The sequence below is a fragment of the Pseudorca crassidens genome, chromosome 9 (genome assembly GCF_039906515.1).
Source record: "Pseudorca crassidens isolate mPseCra1 chromosome 9, mPseCra1.hap1, whole genome shotgun sequence".
NCBI lineage: Eukaryota > Metazoa > Chordata > Mammalia > Artiodactyla > Delphinidae > Pseudorca > Pseudorca crassidens.
Window position 1 is genome coordinate 78,973,650 of NC_090304.1, and position 27,589 is coordinate 79,001,238.

Genomic DNA, 27,589 nt, shown 5'->3' on the forward strand with positions numbered 1-27,589 from the left:
TAGCCCCCTTGATCAGGCATCCTCAAAATCCAGTCCTAAGGGGACTCTCACAATTTCTTCAAGTACATGCTGGATAATTCTCCCAGCTTCTTTAGGATATAGTATCTTAATTCTCAGGCTAAATGTCTTCATGGTTAGGCTTTGCTGAGACTTAAGGAAGCCAGGAGAGGAGGTGGGGCAAATTTTGAGGGGGTTCCCTATTGACTCGTAGGGGAGAAACCTCTGCAGTGTCTCCCTTCATAGTAGTTCCAGGTTTAATAGGAAGAGTGAGACATTTCTGTGATCTTTGTGGATCCAGAGAAGTCTTGTCTTCTGTCTTGTCAGGCTTTTCAGTTCATTTGGATAAATATCTCGGAGTGAAATTGCTGAGCTGTGTGATGATTCTTCGTTTAGTTTCATAAAAACAAAACAAACAAACAAAAATCAACTGCCAAATTGTCTCCCAGAGTGACTGTACCATTGTTCACTCCCACCAGCAGTAAAGGAGAGTTCTTGTTGCTCTGCATCCTTACCAGCATTTGATGTTGTCAGTTTTTAAAAATTTTATTTTAGCCGTTCTAACAGACATATAGCAATATGTCACTGTGGTTTTAATTCCAATGCCTAATGCTTGAGCACATTTTCATATGCTCATTTGCCATCTAAATATGTTCTTTAGTGAAGTTTATATCTTTTGTCCATGTAAAAAATTGGGTTGTTTGCTTTCTAATTTTTGAGTTTTAAGTGTTCATTTTATATTCTGAATATGAGTTCCTTATCAGTTGTTTGCAAATATTTTCTCAGAGTGTGGATTGGTTTACATTCTTATAATTATATCTTTCAGAGAGTGAAAGTTTTAAATTTTGATAAAGTCAAATTTATATTTCTTTCATGGGTTGTACTTTTGGTGTTTTATCTAAGGCTGTTCTTTCTCCATTGAAGTGCCATTACACTTGTAAAAAATCAGCTGACTATATTTCTGCAGGTCTCCTCTTCACTTTCTGTTTAGTTCTAACGATCAGTATGTCTATCCTTTTCTCCATGCTGTGTTGTTGTAATACTGTGGAATTCCACTAAGTTTTAAAATCAAGTAACGTGAGTATTCTGATTTTATTTTTTAGGATTGTTTTGGCTATTCTCTTTGTTTGGTATACCATAACAAATTTTAAAAACATCTTGTGGATACCTACAAAATTTTTCTAGAGTTTTGTTAGAGATTACACTGAATTGATAGATCATATATAGGAAGATTACCACCTTATCAGTATTAAATTGTTCAATGTATGAACATGATATGTTTCTCCGTTTATCTAGATCTTTCTTTTCTTTCATCAATGTTCTGTAGCTGTTGCCATGCTGATCCTGCACATATTTTGTTAAAAATGATAACTAGTTAATTCACTTTCTTAAAACTTAAAATTATGTGTTCAGACATAATTGACAAAGAATAAACTCCACATACTTAAAATGTACAATTTGACAAACTTTTGATATATGTAAACACTTACAAAGCCGCCATCACAGTCAAGACAACGAACATATCGATACATTACCTGCAAAAGTTTCCTTTGCCTCTTTAATTTATCTTCTTTTTGTAGTATAAAAACACTTAACATGACATCTACCCATTTAACACATTTTTAATTATATAATACTTTATTGTTAAGTATAGTTATAATGTTGTATATCAGACCTCTAGAACTTATTGCATTTTGTTAATTCACTTTTTCAAGTTATAAATATGAGGTTCAAAAAAATTAAAATACAGGTTTTTCATTACTTGTATATGGGAATGAAATCAACTTTTATATATTGACCTTTTATTCTCTGACCTTGTTAAACTTACTTATTACTTCCAGGATTTTTTTAGTAGATACTTTGGAATTTTCTACACTCACAGTCATGTCATCTATGAATACATATAGTTAAAAATATACCTCTTTAAATAAACTTCATCCACCTTCAGTAATACTATATTACTTTTCATGTAATGTAAAATCCTTATAATATTTCCAATTCCTCTTCTCCATTTCTTGTGTCATCATTGTCATGAGTTTCATAAACACATACATTGTTAAACTATTGCTTTAAACAGTAAGTTATCTTTAAAAAAAATTAAAATATAAGAGCATATGTTTTGTCTTTATTGAATTTCCAGTGTTCTTCATTTTGTAGATCAGTTTTCTTCCCAGCATCATATGCTTTTGTCTGAAGAACTTCGCTGTGTATTTCTTACAGATTAGGCCTGACGGCACTGAATTCTCTCAAGTTGTCTTTTTTTGGAAAATTCTAATATTTATTTTACTGTTGAAGTATATTTTCACTGGATATAGAATTGTGGGTTGACAGTTGTTTTCTTTCAGCAATCTAAAGATGTCACTTCCCTGTCTTCTTGCTTGCATGGTTTCTGATAAGGTTTCTGCCATAATTTTTATCTTTATTCTTCTGTATATAATCTTCATTTTTCTTTTTTCTATTTCGGTGCCTCCCTTCAAGAATTTCTCTTTGTTATTGGTTTTTATTCAGTTTGAATATGACTTGCCTGAGTGTGTTTTTTGTTTGCTTATTCATTTTGTATTTTTCTGTTTCATATTCTCTGAAAATCGTGGATCTTTTTTTTTTAATTTACCTTATTTTATTTATTTTTTTCATTCCTTACTTATGGTTTTTTTTTTTTTAACATCTTTATTGGGGGTATCATTGCTTTACAATGGTGTGTTAGTTTCTGCTCTATAACAAAGTGAATCAGTTATACATATACATATGTTCCCATATCTCTCCCCTCTTTACTTATGTTTAATCATGGGGATTTAAGGAGTGAAATCCAGAGGAAGTCATTTCTTCAGCCCCTTGCATCAATTTACAGGAGGTTTATCAGCAATAGAAGACCTATTATATCTGCTTTACCTCAGGTTGTTTGAAGGTTAAGGACCATATCTGTTCTTTTTTTCTTTCCTGTTATTTTTATATTATTAAAAAAAATTTTTTAACCTCTTTATTGGAGTATAATTGCTTTACAATGGTGTGTTAGTTTCTGCTTTATAACAAAGTGAATCACTTTTATACATATACATATGTTCCCATATCTCTTCCCTCTTGCGTCTCCCTCCCTCCCACCCTCATTATCCCACCCCTCTAGATGGTCACAAACAACTGAGCTGATCTCCTTGTGCTATGCGGCTGCTTCCCACTAGCTATCTATTTTACGTTTGGTACTGTATATATGTCCATGCAACTCGCTCACTTTGTCACAGCTTACCCTTCCCCCTCCCCATATCCTCAAGTCCATTCTCTAGTAGGTCTGTGTCTTTATTCCTGTCTTACCCCTAGGTTCTTCATGACCTTTTTTTTTTTCCCTTAGATTCCATATACATGTGTTAGCATACGGTATTTGATCTTCTCTTTCTGATTTACTTCATTCTGTATGACAGACTCTAGGTCCATCCACCTCACTACAAATATATCAATTTCGTTTCTTTTTATGGCTGAGTAATATTCCATTGTATATATATGCCACATCTTCCTTATCCATTCATCCGATGATGGACAATTAGGTTGCTTCCATGTCTTGGCTATTGTAAATAGCCCTGCAATGAATATTTTGGTACATGACTCTTTTTGAATTATGGTTTTCTCAGGGTATATGCCCAGTAGCGGGATCGCTGGGTCGTATGGTAGTTCTATTTTTAGTTTTTTAAGGAACCTCCATACTGTTCTCCAGAGTGGCTGTATCAATTTACATTCCCACCAACAGTGCAAGAATATTCCCTTTTCTCCACACCCTCTCCAGCATTTATTGTTTCTAGATTTTTTGATGATGGCCATTCTGACCGGTGTGAGATGATGCTCATTGTAGTTTTGATTTGTATTTCTCTAATGATTAATGATGTTGAACATTCTTTCACGTGTTCGTTGGCAATTTGTATATCTTCTTTGGAGAAATGTCTGTTTAGGTCTTCTGCCCATTTTTGGAATGGGTTCTTTGTTTTTTTTGTTATTGAGCTGCATGAGCTGCTTGTAAATCTTGGAGATTGATCCTTTGTCAGTTGCTTCATTTGCAAATATTTTCTCCCATTCTGAGGGTTGTCTTTTTGTCTTGTTTATGGTTTCCTTTGCTGTGCAAAAGCTTTGAAGTTTCATTAGGTCCCATTTGTTTATTTTTGTTTTTATTTCCATTTCTCTAGGAGGTGGGTCAAAAAGGATCTTGCTGTGATTTATGTCATAGAGTGTTCTGCCTATGTTTTCCTCTAAGAGTTTGATAGTGTCTGACCTTACATTTAGGTCTTTAATCCATTTTGAGTTTATTTTTGTGTATGGTGTTAGGGAGTGTTCTAATTTCATTCTTTTACATATAGCTGTCCAGTTTTCCCAGAACCACTTATTGAAGTGGCTGTCTTTTCTCCACTGTATATTCTTGCCTCCTTTATCAAAGATAAGGTGACCATATGTGCATGGGTTTATCTCTGGGCTTTCTATCCTGTTCCATTGATCTATCTTTCTGTTTTTGTGCCAGTACCATACTGTATTGATTACTGTAGCTTTGTAGTGTAGTCTGAAGTCAGGGAGCCTGATTCCTCCAGCTCCATTTTTTGTTCTCAAGATTGCTGTGGCTATTCAGGGTCTTTTGTGTTTCCATACAAGTTGTGAAGTTTTTTTTTTCTATTTCTGTGAAAAATGCCAGTGGTAGTTTGATCGGGATTGCATTGAATCTGTAGATTGCTTTGGGTAGTAGAGTCATTTTCACAATGCTGATTCTTCCAATCCAAGAACATGGTATATCTCTCCATCTATTTGTATCATCTTTAATTTGTTTTATCAGAGTCTTATAATTTTCTGCATACAGGTCTTTTATCTCCTTAGGTAGGTTTATTCCTAGATATTTTATTCTTTTTGTTGCAATGGTAAATGGGATTGTTTTCTTAATTTCACTTTCAGATTTTTCATCATTAATGTATAGGAATGCAAGAGATTTCTGTGCATAAATTTTGTATCCTACTACTTTACCAAATTCATTGATTAGCTATAGTAGTTTGCTGGTAGCATCCTAGGATTCTCTATGTAGAGTATCATGTCATCTGCAAACAGTGACAGTTTCACGTCTTCTTTTCCATTTTAGATTCCTTTTATTTCTTTTTCTTCTTTGATTGCTGTGGCTAAAACTTCCAAAACTACGTTGAATAATAGTGGTGAGAGTGGGCAACCTTGTCTTGTTCCTGATCTTAGTGGAAATGGTTTCAGTTTTTCACCATTGAGGATGATGTTGGCTGTAGGTTTGTCATATATGGCCTTTATTATGTTGAGGAAAGTTCCCTCTATGCCTGCTTTCTGCAGGGTTTTTATTATAAATGGGTGTTGAATTTTGTCAAAAGCTTTCTCTGCATCTATTGAGATAATCATATGGTTTCTCTCCTTCAGCTTGTTAATATGGTGTATCATATTGATTGATTTGTGTATATTGAAGAATCCTTGCATTCCTGGGTTAAACCCCACTTGACCATGGTGTATGATCCTTTTAATGTGCTGTTGGATTCTGTTTGCTAGTATATTGTTGAGGATTTTTGCATCTATGTTCATCAGTGATATTGGCCTGTAGTTTTCTTTCTTTGTGACATCTCTGTCTGGTTTTGGTATCAGGGTGATGGTGGCCTCGTAGAATGAGTTTGTGAGTGTTCCTCCCTCTGCTATATTTTGGAAGAGTTGAGAAGGTTAGGTGTTAACTCTTCTCTAAATGTTTGATAGAATTCGCCTGTGAAGCCATCTGGTCCTGGGCTTTTGTTTTTTGGAAGATTTTTAACCACAGTTTCAATTTCAGTGCTTGTGATTGGTCTGTTCATATTTTCTGTTTCTTTCTGGTTCAGTCTCAGCATGTTGTGCATTTATAAGAATTTGTCCATTTCTTCCAGGTTGTTCATTTTATTGGCATAGGGTTACTTGTAGTACTCTCTCATGATGCTTTGTTTTTCTGCAGTGTCAGTTGTTACTTCTCCTTTTTCATTTCTAATTTTATGGATTTGAGTCTTCTCCCTTTTTTTCTTGATGAGTCTGGCTAATTGTTTATCAATTTTGTTTATTTTCTCAAAGAACCAGCTTTTAGTTTTATGGATGTTTGCTATCGTTTTCTTCATTTCTTTTTCATTTATTTCTGATCTGATCTTTATGATTTCTTTCCTTCTGCTAACTTTGGGGTTTTTTTGTTCTTCTTTCTCTAATTGCTTTAGGTGCAAGGTTAGGTTGTTTATTTGAGTTGTTTCCTGTTTCTTAAGGTAGGATTGTATTGCTATAAACTTCCCTCTTAGAACTGCTTTTGCTGCATCCCATAGGTTTTGGGTCATCGTGTCTCCATTGTCATTTGTTTCTAGGTATTTTTTGATTTCCTCTGTGATCACTTGGTTATTAAGTAGTGCATACAAACCTCCATGTGTTTGTATTTTTTACAGATCTTTTCCTGTAATTGATATCTAGTCTCATAGTGATGTGGTCAGAAAAGATACTTGACATGATTTCAATTTTCTTAAATTTACCAAGGCTTGGTTTGTGACCCAAGATATAATCTATCCTGGAGAATGTTCCATGAGGACTTGAGAAAAATGTATATTCTGTTGTTTTGGATGGAATTTCTTATAAATATCAATTAAGTCCATCTTGTTTAATGTATCATTTAAAGCTTGTGTTTCCTTATTTATTTTCATTTTTGTTGATCTGTCCATTGGTGAAAGTGGGGTGTTAAAGTCCCCTACTATGATTGTGTTACTGTCGATTTCCCGTTTTATGGCTGTTAGTATTTGCCTTATGTATTGTGGTGCTCCTATGTTGGCTGCATAAATATTTACAGTTGTTGTATCTCCTTCTAGGACAGATCCCTTGATCATTATGTAGTGTCCTTCTTTGTCTCCTGTAATAGTCTTTATTTTAAAGTCAATTTTGTCTGATATGAGAATTGCTACTCCAGCTTTCTTTTGATTTCCATTTGCATGGAATATCTTTTTCCATCCCCTCACTTTCAGTCTGTATGTGTCCCTAGGTCTGAAGTGGGTCTCTTGTAGACAGCATATTTATGGGTCTTGTTTTTGTATCCATTCAGCCAATCTGTGTCTTTTGGTGGGAGCATTTAATCCGTTTACATTTAAGGCAGTTATCAATATGTATGTTCCTATTCCCATTTTCTTAATTGTTTCGGGTTTGTTATTGTAGGTCTTTTCCTTCTCTTATGTTTCTTGCCTAGAGAAGTTTCTTTCACATTTGTTGTAAAGCTGGTTTGGTGGTGCTGAACTCTCTCAGCTTTTGCTTGTCTGTAAAGCTTTTAATTTCTCCATCAAATCTGAATGAGATCCTTGCTGGGTAGAGTAATCTTGGGTGTAGGTTTTTCTCCTTCATCACTTTAAATATATCCTGCCAGTCCCTTCTGGCTTGCAGAGTTTCTGCTGAATGATCAGCTGTTAGCCTTATGGGAATTCCTTTGTGTGTTATTTGTTGTTTTCCCCTTGCTGCTTTTAATATGTTTTCTTTGTATGTAATTTTTGATAGTTTGATTAATATGAGTCTTGTCATGTTTCTCCTTGGATTTATCCTGTATGGGACTCTCTGTGCTTCCTGGACTTGATTAACTATTTCCTTTCCCATATTAGGGAAGTTTTTAACTATAATCTCTTCAAATATATTCTCAGTAACTTTCTTTTTCCCTTCTTCTCCTGGGACCCCTATAATTTGAATGTTGGTGTGTTTAATGTTGTCCCAGAGGTCTCAGAGACTGTCCTCAGTTCTTTTCATTATATTTTCTTTTTTTTTTTTTTTTTTGCGGCATGCGGGCCCCTCACTGCCGTGGCCTCTCCCGCCGCGGAGCACAGGCTCCAGACACGCAGGCCCAGCGGCCATGGCTCAGGGGCCCAGCTGCTCTGCGGCACATGGGATCACCCATACCGGGGCACGAACCTGCGCCCCCTGCATCGGCAGGCGGACTCCCAACCACTGCGCCACCAGGGAAGCCCCTCTGTTTTCTTTATTGTGCTCTGCAGTAGTTATTTCCACTATTTTATCTTCCAGATCACTTATCCTTTCTTTTGCCTCAGTTATTCTGCTATTAATCCCTCCTAGAGTATTTTTAATTTCATTTATTGTGTTGGTCATCGTTGCTTATTTCCTCTTTAGTTCTTCTAGGTCCTTGTTAAATGTTTCTTGCATTTTCTCTATTCTATTTCCAAGATTTTGGATCATGTTTACTATCATTATTCTGAATTCTTTTTCAGGTAGACTGCCTATTTCCTCTTCATTTGTTAGTTCTGGTTGGTTTTTACCTTGCTCCTTCATCTGCTGTGTGTTTTTCTGTCTTCTCATTTTGCTTATCTTACTGTGTTTGAGGTCTCCTTTTTGCAGGCTGCAGGTTCATAGTTCCTGTTGTTTTTGGTGTCTGTCCCCAGTGGCTAAGGTTGGTTCAGTGGGTTGTGTAGGCTTCCTGGTGGAGGAGACTAGTGCATGTGTTCTGGTGGATGAGGCTGGATCTTGTCTTTCTAGTGGGCAGGTCCACGTCTGGTGGTGTGTTTTGGGGTGTCTGTGGCCTTATTATGATTTTAGGCAGCCTTTCTGCTAATGGGTGGGGTTGTGTTCCTGTCTTGCTAGTTGTTTAGCATAGGGTGTTCAGCACTGTAGCTTGCTGGTCGTTGAGTGAAGCTGGGTCTTGGTGTTGAGATGGAGATCTCTGGGAGATTTTTGCTGTTTGATATTACGTGGAGCTGGGAGGTCTCTTGTGGACCAGTGTCCTGAAGTTGGCTCTCCCACCTCAGAGGCACAGCAGTGGCTCCTGCCTGGAGCACCAAGAGCCTTTCATACACACGGCTCAGAGTAAAAGGGAGAAAAAATAGAAAGAAAGGAAGAAAGGAAGAAAGAAAGGAAGAAAGGAAGAAAGAAAGAAAGAAAGAACGAAAGAAAGAAAGAAAGAAAGAAAGAAAGAAAGAAGGAAAGAAAGGAAGGAAGGAAGGGGATAAAATAAAATAAGGTAAAATAAAATAACGTTATTAAAATAAAAGATAATTATTAAGAAAAAAAATTTTTTGAAGTAAAAAAAACGGACGTTTTTTGAAGAAAAAGTAAAAAAATAAACAGAACCCTAGGACAAATGGTGAAAGCAAAGCTATACAGACAAAATCTCACACAGAAGCATACACATACACACTCACAAAAAGAGGAAACGAGGAAAAAATAACCTATCTTACTTCCAAAGTCCACCTCCTCAATTTGGGATGATTCGTTGTCTATTCATGTATTCCACAGATGCAGGGTACATCAAGTTGATTGTGGAGCTTTAATCCGCTGCTCCTGAGGCTGCTGGGAGACATCTCCCTTTCTCTTCTTTGTTCTTACAGCTCCTGGGGCTCAGCTTTGGATTTGGCTCCGCCTCTGCGTGTAGGTCGCCTGAGGGCGTCTGTTCTTCGCTCAGACAGGACGGGGTTAAAGGAGCCGCTGATTCGGGGGCTCTGGCTCACTCAGGGCGCGGGGAGGGAGGGGCACGATGCGGGGCGAGCCTGCGGCGGCAGAGGCAGGCGGGACGTTGCACCAGCCTGAAGAGCGCCGTGCGTTCTCCTGGGGAAGTTGTCCCTGGATCACGGGACCTTGGCAGTGGCGGGCTGCACAGGCTCACGGGAGGGGAGGTGTGGAGAGTGACCTGTGCTTGCACACAGGCTTCTTGGTGGCGGCGGCAGCAGCTTTAGTGCCTCATGCCCGTCTCTGGGGTCCGCGCTGTTAGCCGCGGCTCTCGCCCGTCTCTGGAGCTCCTTTAAGCAGCGCTCTTTATCCCCTATCCTCGTGCACCAGGAAACAAAGAGGGAAGAAAAAGTCTCTTGCCTCTTCGGCAGCTCCAGACTTTTCCCCGGACTCCCTCCCGGCCAGCCGTGGCGCACTAACCCCTTCAGGCTGTTTTCACGCCCCTAACCCCAGTCCTCTCCCTGCGCTCCAACCGAAGCCGGAACTTAAGCTCCCAGCCCCGCCCGTCCCCGCATGTGAGCAGACAAGCCTCTCGGGCTGGTGAGTGCCAGTCGGCCCTGATCCTCTGTGCGGGAATCTCTCTGCTTTGCCCTCCGCACCCGTGTTGCTGCGCTCTCCTCCGAGGCTCCGAAGCTTCCCCCCTCCGTCACCTGCAGTCTCCGCCCACGCAGGGGCTTCTAGTGTGTGGAAACCTTTCCTCCTTCTCGGCTCCCTCCCACTGGTGCAGGTCCCGTCCCTATCCTTTTGTCTGTTTTTTCTTTTGCCCTACGCAGGTACGTGGGGAGTTTCTTGCCTTTTGGGAGGTCTGAGGTCTTCTGCCAGAGATCAGTGGGTGTTCTATAGGAGTGGTTCCATGTGTAGATGTATTTCTGTTTATCTGTGGGGAGGAAGGTGATCTCCGCGTCTTACTCTTCCGCCATCTTCCCTTGTAGATCTTTTTTTTAGTGTCCGTCACTAATTTTGGAAGAGTCTCTCAAATTATTTCTTTAAATGTTTCTTTTGCTCTGTTATATCTTTATTTTCCTTATGGAAATCTAATGACACAGATGCTAAACAATGTTAAACAGCACTTAATGTTGTCCTTCTGCTCTTTGATGCTCTGTTCTGTTTTAATTTTTTACTCTTCGTTTTTCTTCTTTGTGTTTAGTTTTGGTATTTTATATTGACCTACCATTATGGTCACTGATACTTTTCTTTCTTGTATTGCATCTACTCCTGAACGCAAACACAAAATTCTCTGCCTATATTATATCTAGCCTATCTGATTTTCTTATAGTTTTCATCCCTCTCCTGAAATTACCTATCTTGCATGTTGTCTACATTTTTTATAAAAGCCTTTAACATACTAATCACAGTTATTTTAAATTCTTTGTCTGATGGTTCTAACAACTGTGTTGTATCTAAGTCTGGTTCTGATGCCTGCTTTGCCTGTTCAGACTACATTTTTCTTGCCTTATGATATGCCTCATAATTTTTGTTGAACCCCTGACGTATCACATATGACAGTAGATACTGTACTAAGTTCTTTTTTTATGCAGTAGTGAGCACAAACTTTCTTCTGTTAGATCTTTAGTATAGGGATTTGTGTTAATTTAGTCAGAAATTGGCGTCTCCAGAATTCGGTTAACTATTGTTCAATGTCATTGTTAAGAACGCAGTTTCTTTCCATCTTTTTTGTTATCCTTAGACTATTGTCTTTTCTCCTTAGGCTAGTTCACGTTGTGACCACAAGATGGCTATGCAAATGGGTATTGTATCCAAGAAATGTCCAGAAACAGAAAAGGCAGGTTTTTTTTTTTTAAATTCCACGCATCTCTTCTGAAGCAAGAAAATCTTTTCTGGAATTGTCCTAGGAGTCTTAGTTTCTTATTTCATTGGCCAGAATTGGAACAAATACCCTGTGCTAACCAATCAGAGAGAGGAAAAAAGGGGGAAATTGTGATAGTTTTGGACACAATATGACCCACTGCCTATGAATGAGCCCAGAACCTCTGATTTCTTTGTCTTTGAAAGAGAGATAATATATGTGAAAAATCCTGGATTTCTAATAGGGAAATGAGAAGTAGTGCTGGAGGCCAATGTAAGAAAATAATAATGCATTTTACCAGTCTGTAGGACTCTCTTTGTGCCTCGCCATCCTATTCAAAACATGGCCTGTCCTCCTACAGTACATATGTGTATTAGTGAGAGAAGGCTCAAAGCTCAACTCACATGCCAAGGGTAAAGAATGTCCTTTCCTTTTATTTTCTCAGAAACATGGAATCTGCTTTCACGCAGTGTTTCCCCAGTGAGTTCATCTGCTCCATCTGCAAGGACAATTTCACAGACCCTGTCACCATTAGCTGTGGGCACAGATTTTGTACTCCTTGCCTCTGTCTCTTGTGGGAAGATGTCCAAACAGCTCCTTGCTGTCCTGTGTGCAAGGCAGTATCTCCGAAAATGGACTTCAAAAGCACTATTTTTGCTAAGGAACGTGTTCTTCCTACCAGAGGATCAGTTGTCTGCCAGTTACCTAGCTCGGCCAAGCAGATGTGTAGGATACACCAAGTGATAAAGCTCTACTTCTGTCAAACTGACAAGAGCCTGCTGTGTTTGTTCTGCTCTCATTCCCCAGAGCATACCACGCATGAACACTATCCAGTAAAGCAGGTTGCAGAGCACTACAGGGTAAGTGATATCTCTGAATGCACTTTGAAATGTGGACGACCCTGTATCTGATAGGCAATGAGGCAAATACATTGATTGTTATTATTATTTTATGTAGGAAACAAATCGAATTTCTAAACACCATGTGCCAGGCACTATTCTGAAATCTAGGGATAAAGCGGTGAAGAAACTAGACAACATTCTTGTTCTCCTGAAGTTTAAATTCTGTTGGGCTGAAAGACAGGAATGATGATGAAATTGATGAGAATTAGGGTGCTGGTATTTCAGTGTAAGTAACGTGCTGGATAAATCTCTAGTTTCAGTAACAGTCATTGGCTCCTACAACTATGATTACGATGATGCTGTTCTAATTATAGAAGATTTAGAAACACTGGCCAATATTTTCTTATAGTGCCTTAGGAAAACTGAGGGCTAATATTTCACAATTAAATATAAAGCAAGATTCACTTCTGAAAATTGACCAGGTTACTACAATATCAGTGTTAGATTCCTCAGATAATAGATTACATTTTCTAAATTTAGGCATTCTGTTTTTGGTTGATCTCTCAGATTTATCAGTTAGTGTTCCCCAGGAAAATCACTGACATCTCTGCTCTCTTTACTGTTTGTCCCATGTTCATACCCTTCTATCTTCTTTTAAGTATCTGAAATGTACTACCTTTGCTTTTCTAGTACTCCAATTTATGGTTATTTTGCAGGAGAACCTTCTGATGCAAATGAAATCTATTTGGAAAAAGAAAAAAGAAAATCAGAGAAATATAAAAAAAGTGACCAACATATTCAGAGTATGGGAGGTAAGCAGTAGACCCTGTATCCACTGGAACCAGCTTGGGACAAATAGCCTCGTAACTTACAGTGGAAGAACTTGAATTAAAACATAATGTCCCCTGAGTGAGTGATCAGAGAGAGCTACATACATGACCTTCAATATAGGATTTCATGTTGAATGAACCCAAAATGTAACTAAAAGATTTTTCCTGATTTTCTTGATAAAGCAGTGTCTACCACTAATATTGTACTTTAGCAGGGACAAGAAAATGCAGTATCACAAAACAAAATGCAATGGTCACTGGGATGGAGGTAAAAGTAGAGTTCTGTAGGAGATTAATAAACTTTGAATGTTAAGAAAATCTTCTCAAACAAGTAAAAATCATCCCAATGCTAATGTGTTAGTAGAATCTGTAAATTCATGGGTATTTATGACACAGACACCTAAGGGACAAGAAAGCTAAAAATGAGACAAATCATGGAATTGTCTGGGACCTGCAAGTAGCTCCTATTAATTAGTACATAGGGTATGAAGCAGGCAGTGAGAGTTACGGCTAGAAATGTAATTATAACCATGGCAAGATTGTGAACGTCTACCTAAGGATTTTGGGTTGTATCATTCATTGATTCAGATATATGAACTGGGAACCTGAAACTGAAGGTTTAATAAAAATAAACTACATTTTTATTTTCAAAGAACTCAATCACTTCTAAAGAAGACGTATCAACAGGCTATGGTATAGAATATGTCATTAAACAGAAATCTGTATACAGTGCTGTGAAAATACCAAAGGCAATAATAAAATTATCTTGATCATTTAGGATGGATTTTCTAATAAACCACTCATTCATAGGAGGGCATATGATGCATTGCTCACTGTTCTAGGCCCACAAAGAGATACAGAAATGGACAAAAAGAAGAAAATCACTGACCTCAGTTGGTTATAATCTAGTAAGAGAAGTCATGTAACAAATAAAAAAGAGTAACATTTATAATACCTCACATTTGTAAAGTTCTTGGGAGAAAATTAAAGCAGGAATGTGTATAAATAGTACAGGCTTGGGGAGAAAGTATGCTGGTCAGGGAAGACTCATTATGAACGTTACATCAGGGTAGAGACCTAAAGAAGCGAAGGGAGTGAACCAGCAGTTCTCTGAGAACCCATCCTTCTGGAGCAGAGAAAACAGAAGGTATGGTACAAAAGTTTGGGTTCCCCCCTTCCCCCCCACCAAGTTCAAATGTTGAAATTCTAACCCCCAAAGTGATGGTGTTAGGAGGTCGTGCCTTTGGGAGGTAATTAGGTCATGAAGGCAGAGTCCTTATGAGTGGGATTCTTATAAAAGAAGCCCTATGGAGGCTTGCCCCTCCTGCCATGTGAGGACACAACCAAAAGATGACTATCTAGTCAAGACATGGAAGCAACCTAAATGTCCATCAACAGATGAATGGATAAAGAAGAGGTAGTATACTTATACAATGGAATACTACTCAGCCACGAAAAAGGATGAAATAATGCCATTTGCAACAACATGGATGGACCTAGAGATTACCATATTATGGGAATTAAGTCAGAGAAAGATAAATATCATATGCTATCACTTATATGTGGAATCTAAAAATAAAAATGATACAAATGAACTTATTTACAAACCAGAAATCGACCGACAGGCATAGAAAAAAACTTATGGTTACCAAAGGGGAAAGTGGGGGAAGGATAAATTAGGAGTTTGGGATTAACATATACACACTACTATATATAAAATAGATAAACAACAAGGACCTACTTTATAGCACAGGGAACTATATTCAATATCTTGTAATAACCTATAATGGAAAAGAATTGGGAAAAAACAGAATATAGATATATGCATATATATATGTATGTATAACCAAATCACTTTGCTGTATACCTGAAATTAATACAATATTGTAAATCAACTACACTTCAATAAAAAAGATACATGCATATGGTAACAAAATGAAAACCAAGTATGTGAATGTGCTTTGTAAAGTGGAATATATTTTAATCATTATTAAGCAAAAAAAAAAAAAAAAAAAAAGATAGCTATCTAGTCAGTGGCTCTCACCATACACCAAATCTGCTGGCACTGATCTTGGATTTCCCACCTTACTGAACTGTGTGAAGTAAATGCTGTTATTTATAAGTTATGCAGTCTATTGTGCTTTTGTTATAGTAGCCCAAACAAACTAAGACAAGTATTCTATACATAACACGTAGATAATAGATGATAAGAGAAGAATAAAACCATCCAGATACATGACCTAATTAATCCAATGTCACTGCAGGGTTTTGTGAATCTACGGATGGTGATGATAGGAGCTGAATACCCTAAGGTATATCAATATCTCCAGGAAGAAAAGCAAAAACATTTAGAGATGTTGGCAATTGAAGGCAAGATTGTTTTTCAGAGACTCAGGAGAAATGTAGCCAGAATGGTTCATATGGGGAAACTCCTGAGAAGAATATATGAGGAGCTGAAGGAACTGTGCCTTAAAGCAGACGTGGACATGCTCCAGGTAAGGACTAAGGAAGGACGTTAGGGTGCTGAACACCAGCCTGCTTGGAAAGCATTTATATCCACTGGAGTTACATCCTTTTTGGCCTCCATTATTTTTCTGGTTCCAAAGTCCAGATTCTTCTTCTGCCTCTACGATGGTGAGTTTTGCTCCTCCAGTATAATCTGGAGACGAAACATCACTCTTGCCTTATATGGAAGAAGGATAACTGTGTGGAAAGGTTCAAGTAACAGATCCAGAAGAACATCTCCCAAACCTTCTTGTTCTATTCCTCTACTATACAGTTAGCCTTCCATATCCCTATAGGTTTTACATCCGGGGATTCAACCAACTGCCGATGGAAAATATATATTTTTTAAAAACCCAGAAATTTCCAAAAAGCAAAACTTTAATTTGTCAATGCTGACAACTATTTACACAGCATTTACATTATATTAGGTATTATAAGTAATCTAGAGGTGATTAAAGTATACAGGAAATTGTGCATACATTATATGGAAATACTGTGCCATTTTATATAAGAGATTTGAGCATCCATGGATTTTGGTATACAAGGGGTCCTGGAATGAATTCCCCTCATATACTCAGGGACGACTATATTTACAGTTTCTGACCAGCTGCAAGAGAGCAGCTTGTGAGCAGATAATATAACTTTGTATGTGTACTTGGTAATATGTGTGAATATGGGATGTATGCCTTCTTTCTGTTGTGAGGTTCTAGCTTTCACACCCTTATAAGAACTTTGGGGAACGCTGTGAATCCTGTTGTAGATTACAACAAAGCACAGCCATTCGTGCACCCTAAGAACATCTTCTGACTTTCAGTTTTATCAAGAGTATGATTTTATCAACTGTATGTAAGTGTGAGACTGGGTTTCATCTTTTTAAGGATAAGGGAAATGGCAAATGATTTTCCCCAAGGAAGAGAACTGGAGATAGTGAATTTCCCAGTATAATCTCATGTCCTCAAACTAGACTAAACAGGAGAGCTTTTGCTGAAAGCTAAGCCTTCCTTTCTTTCTCTTTACAGGGTGTGGGAGACACAATGAAAAGGTAAGTTTGCCCCCTATTCAAATCATGGTAATTGTGATAGTGATCAGGCTATTTCTGTTGAGATGGACCCTCCCTTTTTAATGAGAAGTTTCTTTCTGTCTGCGTTTATTCCTTCCTTCTCTAAAAGTCTGCCAGGTTTTATATAGTCTACCCTTAGGTGAAAGTAGGGTTGAGGGGAGTGTAGTTTCAGTTGCAAGCCTTACTGTAGAAGTTGCAAAGAGACAACTATTTTTCCTGCCCCCTAATTTCCAAATTCTAATTATCGATATTTGAGGATTATTCCTGGTCATCTATGGGAAAGGCAGATAAGCTCAGAGAGGCAGCAGGTAGACGGATGCTGAGACGAGGAGGGAGGTAGAATCATCAAGAAAGAACATACGATAGTGCTGAGGATCCATATGTATCAGATGGCAAATTCTAACTATTTGCCACCTATTAGATTTCAGGAATTAAATGAGAATTGCTGTGTGGATCCCCTAGGGAAGCTAGAAGAGAGGAAACAGACACAATTATGATTGAGGTGACATATTCTACTAAGATTGATATGCTAAGAGCAGGGAAACAGATTGTAAAATATAATAGCAACTGTAGTGTTCCTCCATCTGAGGAGTTAGATTCACACCCTTCACACCTAATTATGAGGATTCTGATGCAGCACCATCAGTGGACTGCTAATGGTACCTTTGGGCCTGTTAGTAAGTGAGTCTTTTTTTTTTTTTTTACAGGAGTCAGTTAATGCAGCTGTACATTCCTCAGCCTATGGACCCACAGCTCAGTACATGGACCATCACTGGGATGTTGGAAAGGCTTAACAGCTTCCGAGGTAAGAGGCAGCTCTCTGGGTGAAGGCAGTAATATTTCCTTCACGACTAGATACATGCTGGTGATCTCTCTTCATTGCTCTGTCTGTTCTTTGCAGAGAACAGGGAAGCAGGCACTGCTTTATAACTAACTTTATAATTTATTGTTAATTATCAGTCAGAAAGCTAACTGAAGCCTGTCAAAAACAATCAATCGAATATGACAGTTTCTTATATAGTTACTTGTGGTGAGTTAAAATTTAAAAAAAAAAGAACACTCTGCCCTATAAAAACTGCATATCCATTCAGTGTATTTCATCTTGTAGTTAACTGTGGTTATATGCAGATATTCAGATTCTTAGAATCACCTTAATGTTGTTATTTAAATGTTTATCTGAATATTGAATGTAATAATTACATTTGAAAAATCACAAGACTTGTAAAAAGCTTAAAAGTATTTTTATATACAACAAGTACAACCACAAAACAAATTGAACCTATGATTTGTTGCACAGAGGGCCCCTTAAGACAAATGCAACTGAAGGGTGAGCCTGGCAGACAAAGGAGAAGCAGGCCTGAGATGGGATGAGCTGGATTCTGATTCAGCGGTGGCTCCATTAGAAATCCTAAGAGAGAAATCACTTCTAAAAAAAGGCACAGATGGGGTTTTGGTTTATTTTATTTTTGCTTCCTTAAATGTTAAGCAATGTGATCACTATTTAGGACTAAAAATAAAAACAATATCATATTTAAAGTATAATGTATAATATATTTATTACTATTTTATTTTGTGAGAGTGGATTAATGAGAGGACTTAAGTGAATTAAGGGCCATTTTGCTATTTTCTTTTTTTCTTTCTTTTTTTTTTGCTATTTTCTTGACATCTATGAATGAACTCCCCAGTTTTTGAGGAGTTAGTTAGTAAAAATAAGCCAGAGCCTGATATCCCACATCTTTATGTATTCTCAAAATTTTCCTTCATCTAGTTGTACGATTAGAGATTTTCTGGCTCTTTAGATAGACAAGAAGCCCTTCCTGTTCTTTCTCTGGATTTCCAGTGACACACTCTGTCTAGTCACCTTTGGTAAAGGGGTGTTCTGGAGCTAGCTCGTACTGACACACTCATGGGAGCGAATTGTTACAAGTTCCAGAATTTTAGGAGCAATTACTGAATGGCTGGCACCTTGAAAATGGTCACGGTGGGCTGGAATATTCCCAGCAAATAAGGCAAACCAGCTTTGCTTTGTTCCAGAGATTCGGTTGCTAAACCTCTGCCACAATACCGCCACAATTGTCCGTCCCTCAGAACTTTAAAACTCTGTTCTTTGACTTTGCTCTTTTCTTTTTACTGAAGTGTATGTTACGTTGGATCATAAAATAAGAAATTGTCATGTGGCTCTGACTGAAGACCTGAGACGTTTGCAGTGCAGTCCTGACCATCAAGACGTGCCCCGTAATCCAGCAAGTTCAGAGAATACTCCTTCATGGGGTGCTCAGACCTTCACCACTGGCAAACATTACTGGGAGGTGAATGTGGGAAACTCTCGTAACTGGATTATAGGACTTTGCAAGGAATCCTGGACAAGTAGGAATGATATGCTACTTAACTCTGAGGATATTTTTCTACTTCTGTGTGTCAGCGTGGAGGACCACTTCAGTCTCTTTTCTACATTCCCACTCTTACCCCACTATATCCAAAGACCCCAGGGCTGGATAGGGGTGTTTCTAGATTATGAATGTGGTATAATAAGCTTTATTAATGTTGCCAGAAGTTCCCTCATTTGTAATTTCCTCTCACGCTCTTTCTCTTTCCCTCTCAGACCTTTCATTTGGTGTGGACCCAAATGATCAGGAACAGCTCCCAAACCTGACCAAGGTCTCGGCAATTCTAATAGCTGAGGGGCTTCTATCCTGGGGACTTCTAGAATGGGGAAAATCAAGTATACTTCACTGTGTTTAACTTCATTTTACCTTCAGGAGATATCATGGCTGCGTTATTTTTTAAAGTGGTGATAATGTTAACGATGTACATTTGTCTTTTCTGTTTTATTTAAATAAAAGTAATCTCTTTTATTTTATTGGGTAGGATCCATGTACTTTTCATTTGCCATCTGAAGTTGCTAGAGATTAAAGAATACATGGGTGTGGAAACTCAGCCAAATGCATGAACAAAAAGCACAGAGGCTTCTCCTTCCAGAGAGTCCTTGTCAAAACTCAAGGGCAGCGTAGAATTCTCTTCTCCCTGCACTCATCTGGCTAAATCCTATTCCTCTTTTAATCCTCAGTTTACCAAACTAGATTAGGTCAATTATAATATGACCTCAAGAACAGCTTATTCTTTCTCTTTGTAAAACTCACAATAGATTTTGGGTCTTCTTTTCTAGTTTGCAGACTGCAAGAAGCGAAGGCCAACGTTAGTCCTCTTCCCAGCCACATTCCAGGGATGAAACACCAGGTTAAGGATATGAGAGACATCAAAAATATATTGGGACAAATGAATGAATGTGTAGGAAAATTATTAAAAGCAAAGGCTATATAACCAAAAAAAAAGTTACTCTAATGTAGACACAATTAGCAGCTCAAGAAGCGATGAGAAATATTAAATAAAGATGTGAATTAAGTTATTGTTCAGGTACGTGGCTCAGAAATTCATTTTAACTGGCAAAATATAGACTGTGTATGATCTGATTCCTCAATGTTGCTATTAGTAGCTCTCAATGATGAACAGAGATTTTTAGGAACATACACATATTTTATCAGAGTGGTAGTAGTATAGATAATAAGACCTAGATGCTTGGATACTGCAGTACTTTTAAGGAAGATATGTAGAGTGAAAATACCTTGAATATACATTTTCAAGGATGGACAATAAACTTTATTTCTTACATGCACAAAACATCCAAGCTGTTAACAGTGAAATTTCATTTCAGAGAGTGTCACTGACTTAGATCTTACAACTTTGTAAAGTGATCAGACATTGAAATCAATCTCTTTGGGGATGTGTTGTCCAACATAATGACTCTAGTTAACACTGATGTATGATAGATAGGAAAGCTGTTAAAAGAGTAGATTCTAGGAGAGCTTATCATAAGGAAAAACAATTTTTTCTTTTTCTTCTCTTTTAGAAGAATCAATCTTTCTCTCCCCACTCCCCTTTCTCCTTCCATCTCTCCATCTTTTTTTTTTTACATCTTTATTGGAGTATATCTCTCCAACTTTTGCTCTCTCTCTTTAAAGAGAAGTTGCTTAGGGAAGAATTTGGGGATTATATGTATTTCTATGAAGTTGTAGTGGAAAAGAAATTATAACTAGATTTCCAGATATTTGCTTAGGGATTTAAAGCAATCTAATAATGCCCTCATCTTTGGAAGGGGTCCAAGAATTGTTGCATACTGAAAAGTTTTGTATTGACTCTTGCACTGGCCAAAATGGAAGAAATTCTCCATAGTCTGTCTCACCTACAGATTACAACTGAAAACTCTGAACTGACCATAAAAATTAACCATGTGAGGAATGTGAAAAATTAAAACTAGAAAGTGAAATGAGGAGAGAAGTTAAGACTTGAATAATTACCCACAGTGGAGGTGAGTTGGTGGAATTATTTTTCCTCTTCTCCTTCCTGGCATTGACTGAACTGAAGGAAGACTCAGTTCTCTGATCTGCACAGCATGCGCATGCAGCAAAAGCTCAAACGTAAACACCTGGTTTCTAGTCAGAGGACCAGGAAAAGAGGGTCCTGCAAACAGGAAAGTGTGAGAGGAAATCACCTTTTCTCTTTTCAGCTTCTCTTTTTCTCTTCCAGTGCTGCCCCAAGATCAGCCACTGTCAAAAAGGTACAGTGAGTGGCAACAGTAAAATGGCAGATGGGGAGGCTTTGTCCCAAGAGAGCCCTTTTTTCCTTTTCCAGAGGAACTGCAGAAAGAGGCCCCTATTGTCCAAAGTGGGGCGTGTGCGTGAAATCTTCTTAAGTGTTTTCTATTGTTGCTTTGACTTGAGGACCACCACAGTCCTATAGGGGCCAGAAGGTGGTGTTAACTCTGGAAGAATCTCCAGTTTTCAAGGCTTGCTTATAAACGGTGTAAGGAAAAAGCAGAGAAGTCTTTAATCTGGGCTGGATTTTCCCCACCACTGGGACAATACCAACCCCCCTGCTCCCTGAGTGTTCTAAAAGATATGCCCTGTACCGTGAGGGTTTTTCACTCTGGATAGTGGGAACTATTCCCAGCCCTGTGTGACCTGAGGTATTGTTCCATCTACCCCTTTGGGGTGGTTCTTTCCTTGATCTTGGATATTTTCCTCACAAGCATTCACTGATCTGTACTCAGATGTAGGCTCCTGCTGTGGGAGCTCTCTGGAGCTCTCTTCTGTGCAACTCTATCCTCAACTAGTACTCAGTCCTGGGAACTCCAGCCACCTTGGTTTTACTGAACTTCCAACCCTGTCTCTTCAACTCGGGGAGACCACTGGGATCTGTCTGGGTTCCCCCTCCCTGTGACAAGTCTAGAAATCTCCAGGCAGTAAAATGGGACTGTCACAAGGCTCCCCTGCTTTGGTCCCTCTCTCTAAGTTTACTCTCCTGTGATGCTTATTGTCAAATGTCTGAAAACTGTTGCCTTTATATGTCACATTTCTGGGTTGTCCTTGTTTAAGATAGAAGAGCAAATCCCATCCCTGCTGCTTCATTTTTGCTCAAAAGAGAAGTCTGAGAGTAATTTATTAAATTACAGATTCAATTCTGTTAATGGGTATCCAGCTATTCATTTTACTTACTTTTATCTTCAGTGGGCTTTAGTAGCGTGTATCTTCCAATGAATTTACCTGTTTCATCTAGACTGTCAAGTTTATCAACATTGGCCTTTGCTAGATATTTGTTTTGCCGAATAAATGACGTATGCCAGGTTTTGATGATGTTGCGGTGGGGGCTTCCATTTGAGTTTCTGGAAACTAGATTCTAAGCCCTGGTTGCACTGTAAGCTGTGGGTCCCAGCAAAGGGTGATGTGGGATGAGTGTTCCCCCTCTATCCCATCCCCATGGCAGGAAGTACCCACTGGAAAGAGAAGCTCTTCTGGGTGGTTACTAAGCACTGATCTGACTTAGAAGAAGAGGAATCCCATGACCTTTGAGGCAAATGAGTCAGTGCTGGGTCAAGAAGGAAGAGGGGTGAGAATTCCAGGATCATGGTCACTACGGTCCATCAGGACCCTGCCTTGCTAGGTGACTCCCAGGTTTAGATGTTCCCATTCAGGGGCTAAGGACCCCTGGCACTGGATCCCCCAACCCTCGTGGGTCCAGTGTTTTAGAAGCCTGGAGTCAGGATTGCTTCAGTATTGCTAAGCACCACCCAGTGCTTTGGATAAGAGCTTTCCTTTGTTTTTTTTCTTTGTGGGGGGGGCAGAGCTGCTAGGCATGTGGGATCTAGTTCCCTGACCAGGGATTGAACCCACACCCCCTGCGGTGGAAGTGTAGATTCTTAACTACTGGACTGCTGGGAAAGTCCAAGAGCTTTCCTAATTCCTTTGAACACTTCTTAACCCTGGTAACACCTAAGCACTGCCCTATGCAGGAAGGAACTTAAAAGTCTCCCAACATCATGTATTGAAGAACCTATCATTTCCTCACTGTGTGTTCTTGGTCTTGTCAAAGATTAGTTGACTGTATATGCACAGGTTAATTTCCTGGCTCTCAATCCTGTTCTATTGGTCTATGTATTTTTTTATGCCAGTACCATATCACTTTGATTACTGTAGCTTTGGAATATATTTTGAAATCAGGACATATGACATTCTTTAATGAGACTATACTTAGGTTTACTTAGCCATTTCACCAGTAATGGAATTGAGATTGGCCAGAGTTTCTTTTTTATTATTATTTTGGTGATTGTATATTATGTTGTTATGACCAATTTGTACCTGCCACATATAGCACTTGTTCTTGTCTAGATTATTCAATCAGGATTTGAAATATGTTCAACTTGAATTTTACTAGAGATTGATTTCCAAAAGAATTGTATCAATTTTTACTCCCATAACATGAGATATTTTGGGTTCTTCTTGTCATCACCAGAGTTTAATAGTTTTTAAAAAATATTATTTTAATGTAATTAAAATAACATAATATTAATAATATTATGTTATATTAAAAAATATCTGAAGTTAGTGATTGTGATTTTAATTTTTATTTCTCTGATTTCCAATGAGTTTGAGCATCTTTTTATGTATATCTGCCTTTATTTCCTGTGAACTTATTGCTTTGTCCTTCTGTGCTTGGGGTAGTGGGCTTATATTGGTCTTATAGATTTTCAGGTCTCTTGGTATATTCTGGTCACTTATCCTTTGCTAGTTTTATAGATTACAGTGTTTTTCCCAGCATTTCTCTTCCATTAAGATGACTTTTGATAACAGAAATGCTTAATGTTTATAGTTAATTGATCATTTTTCTTATTCAATTTGTGTGTTTTGTTTCTTAATTAGGAAATCACTGTGTAAAAAAGGGTCAAAAAGATTTTCTTTTAATATTCACTCCTTTTAAAATGATGAATTTGTCTTTCCCATTGAACTCAATCCACATGAAATTGATTTTCGTGGATGGCATTAGGTAAATACCACAGCAGATTTATTGAGAAGTCTATTTTACACCCACATGCAATGTGTGCCTGTTCAGGCATAAATCAGACATTCATACATCAGGAGAGTTTGAGGCGTTCTCTTTGGTTCCTGTGGTCATTTTCTCCATCTTTGTGCCAATGGGCCATGGCTTAATTGTTACAGCGTCCTGAGATCATAACATCTGCTACTGACATCTCAGAATATGTACTTGATATTTTGACCCAGGAAAGGACACTGCTCTAATATTGCTGATATCCATGTCTAGTGTAAAATTTATATGTATACAGTAATCACTTAGAATCCTCTCATTTTAGGACTGTATTCCCAGAAATTTAAATAATCCAATAATGCATATATGATTACAAAGTCTTTTCTGACTAATCTTCTAGAAAGTAAATTGAACTCACTAATGTTTTACCTACTTACATCTAGAGTATTTTTTGGCTATTGTTCGTTTCCTGTATTTTCTAAACTAAAGAAAGGAAGTTTTCTTCTTTTTATAGTAAGCAAATGACTCAAAAAATATAATTGTGTATATCTTCCATGAAAATAATCTATTTTCCAAAATGTTTCACTAATTTTCTGAATCCCCAACATTCTCTTTAAAATCTTAAGCTCTCTCATTAAACTTCTTTCATTAAGAAGTACATAAACAACCCTTTTGGACATTTAGTGTATAATATTGTGTAGGGAAGACTAGCTCCTTTGGCTGATTGGAGTTGCTCTGGGACTAGCAGGAGGGATGTGGGAGGCCTGGGCTCTGCTTGTGAGGAGTATGTGTGTGCCTGCTGACTCCCTTGGCAGGGCAGAAATGGCAGATTGAAAACTGCCCCAGCACGTGCCCAGCCTGAGCCTAGCGAACACTCCAGCCCCATGAAGCATACTTCACATCGCAGCTCTGCACTGGACCAAGGACTGCCAGGGCCCGGGGAAGAGCTGGCTGTAGAATGCAGAGGCTTCTTGGACTGGGGAGGCATCTGAGCGGGGTGGGAGAGGCATTGCTGTAGTTTACCCAGCAGCACATCAGGAGAAGTCCTGATCTCTGACAGAGGCCAGACTGCCGTAGCCCACTGCTCCGATACCTGCGGAAAGCTCACGTGAGCCCGACGGCTCCACAGCAGGGCAGGGGGTGGCAGAGGCTGGGGAGAGTGATCGACTGTCAGGGACAAGAAGACTCAGACCAGAGGGTGTCTCTGAGCAGAGCCAGGTCAGCCTGGTGCTTGCACAGGTGGCGCATCAGTCTAATGAATTAGAATCTCAAAGAACTGAGTGACAAAAATTTGGTTTTCCTATGGCTCTTTTCTTTCCTGGCTTTACTCCGGGACCAAAGAAAGGCCCCAGTCTCTGAACTGCACAGCAGGAGCTCACAGAAAAACTCCAAGAGACCCTCTCTTTCCCATCAGAGGATCAGCAAAGAGGCCCCTGAAAACAGAAAAGTGTGGAGGTGGGAAGTCTCATTTTTTTCTTGTTTTCTCTCCCACTCCTGACCCAAGACCAGGCTCAGTCATGAAGCTGTGCTGTGTAGCAACAGCAAAATGGCAGAGTGGTGCCAGTGGCATGGGCACCAGTGGCCCTGGGAGAGCCCTTCCTTCAGGCCAGAGTAATTGGGAGAAGGGGTGTCTGTTACTTGAAGAGTGCGGGTGGAACCGCCTTTAATTTCTCTGTTGTCTTTGCCTCTTTGTGCCAGAGACGTCATGGCTGCACAGGAGTGTAGAAGTGGGGTTAGCTCTGGAACAAATCCTGACTTTCAAAGCGTGCTTTTAAACTCTGTTAGTGGGGAGAGAGAAGTCTTTAATCTGGGCTTGATTTCCCCACCAGAGGGGCAATCCCCTTCCACGTCCTCTCCCCTATATCCCATGTAGTTCAAGGATTTCCCATTGTGAATGAGGAAACAACAACTATTCCCAGCCCTGTGTGAGATGCAGGATTGTTCTACTGGTTCTCTTTGGGGTCCTCTTTTCTTGACCTGGAAGATTTCCTCACAAACATTAATGGACCGGCATTCAGCTGCAGACTCCACCTTTGGGGCCCTCTAGAGATGTCTGTCTCTGTCTGTCTCTGTCTCTCTGTGCAGCTTTACCCTCAAGCAGGCTTCAGTCCTGGGAACTCCAACCACCTTGACCTCCCTGAACTCACATCTACACTCAGGGTCCCCCCACCCTGTGTTGTGACCTAGAAATCTTCAGGCAGTAAGGTGGGTCTATCACTGGGTTTCCCTCATTTGTTTCCTCTTTCTCAGGGTTCACTGTCCTGTGCTGCCTATATAACATGTTGAAATCATCTCATCATACCACATATATTCAGAATTTTAAGTACAAAATAACATTCCTCCAAATTATTCCAATAAAATGTTATTCCAAAAATAACATTCCTACAAATCTAATTGTATGTCTTTTCTGAATAATTTTCAAGAAAGTAAATTAAATTCATTAGTTTTATACCTAACTACATATGGAATTTTTTTTAATATTGTCTGCTTCCTGTATTTCCCCAGACCAAAAAAAAAAGTGTAGTTTAAGTAGTCAACAATTCAAGAAATATGACTATGTGTGTTGTCCACGAAAATAATCTGTTATTCAAATTTATTTTTGGAATCCTCAACATTCTCTTTAAGAACTTAATCTTTGGGCTTCCCTGGTGGCACAGTGGTTGGGAATCTGCCTGCCAATGCAGGGGACACGGGTTCGAGCCCTGGTCTAGGAGGATCCCACATGCCCCGGAGCAACCAAGCCCATGAGCCACAATTACTGAGCCCGCGTGCCACAACTCCTGAAGCCTGTGCGCCAAGAGCCCGTGCTCCGCAACAAGAGAAGCCACCGCAATGAGAAGCCTGTGTACCACAAGGAAGAGTAGCCCCCGCTCGTCGCAACTAGAGAAAGCCCCCCGCCCAGCAACAAGACCCAACGTAGCCAAAAATAAATAAAACAAATTTAAAAACAAACTTAATCTTCACCTTTATGCTTTTATCATTAAAGTATAGTTAATCAACGGTAATAAATCAATTTGTGTCTAGTGATACTTTAGATCTGAGAAATAAATTTCCTAAGTCTTTGTTTCTTTGTAAATCAGCCTAATTCAGTGTTTCTCAAACGTCAGAAGTCATCAGAATTACCTGGAATGACTGATAAACTACAGATTTCAGGTCCCACTCACATGACTTTTGATTCAGGAGGTCTTGGGTGTAAGCCAAGAATTTGAATTTCTACCAAGGTTCAGGTGATGATGATACTGTTTGAATTGGAACCAAACTCTGAGAACCACTGGGCGAAGTAAGTTTTTTATTCCATACTCTCTTCAACATTTCCTATTCTTCTGATTCATTTTATGTCGTTTTCAGTGGCTTATAACATTTCTTTTAATGACTATTCTCACTTATGAATCAGAAATATTTGGTATCATAAGTGTTTCAAAACTACGTTCCTTTCAGAAATGTAATTTGGAAGGAAACTGTATATTATGTAAACTGTAGGAAAGATTATTGAGTAGCACACCGTAATCAAAACCCTACTGCCAATAAGACAATCATCTCATCTCATTTATTAATTTATTCACTCATCAAATATTTTAGTGCCCAGACACTGGGCATTATCTGTCTTTATCTGCAGATAAAGACATTATCTGCTGGGAATATGGCACTGAACACTTCCTTTATCTCTTGCAATTTAAACTATTATGTAAGAAAAGACCAGAGTTTATATAAAGAA

The 27,589-nt window shown here is 38.8% G+C and overlaps 1 protein-coding gene across 1 annotated transcript in view; it reads left to right on the forward strand.

Annotated features, from left to right (window-relative positions):
- LOC137230786 (tripartite motif-containing protein 77-like) overlaps positions 1 to 23,343 on the forward strand; it is a 42,982-nt gene extending 19,639 nt beyond the window's left edge. Inside the window, exons 2-7 of the mRNA XM_067750831.1 lie at positions 11,706 to 12,120; positions 12,819 to 12,914; positions 15,197 to 15,427; positions 16,457 to 16,479; positions 17,205 to 17,302; positions 18,634 to 23,343. Of these exons, the coding sequence (XP_067606932.1) occupies positions 11,710 to 12,120; positions 12,819 to 12,914; positions 15,197 to 15,427; positions 16,457 to 16,479; positions 17,205 to 17,302; positions 18,634 to 19,127 (1,353 nt within the window). The 5' untranslated portion in view covers positions 11,706 to 11,709 and the 3' untranslated portion in view covers positions 19,128 to 23,343. The remainder of the gene's footprint in view (positions 1 to 11,705; positions 12,121 to 12,818; positions 12,915 to 15,196; positions 15,428 to 16,456; positions 16,480 to 17,204; positions 17,303 to 18,633) is intronic.
- Positions 23,344 to 27,589: the final 4,246 nt, after the last annotated feature.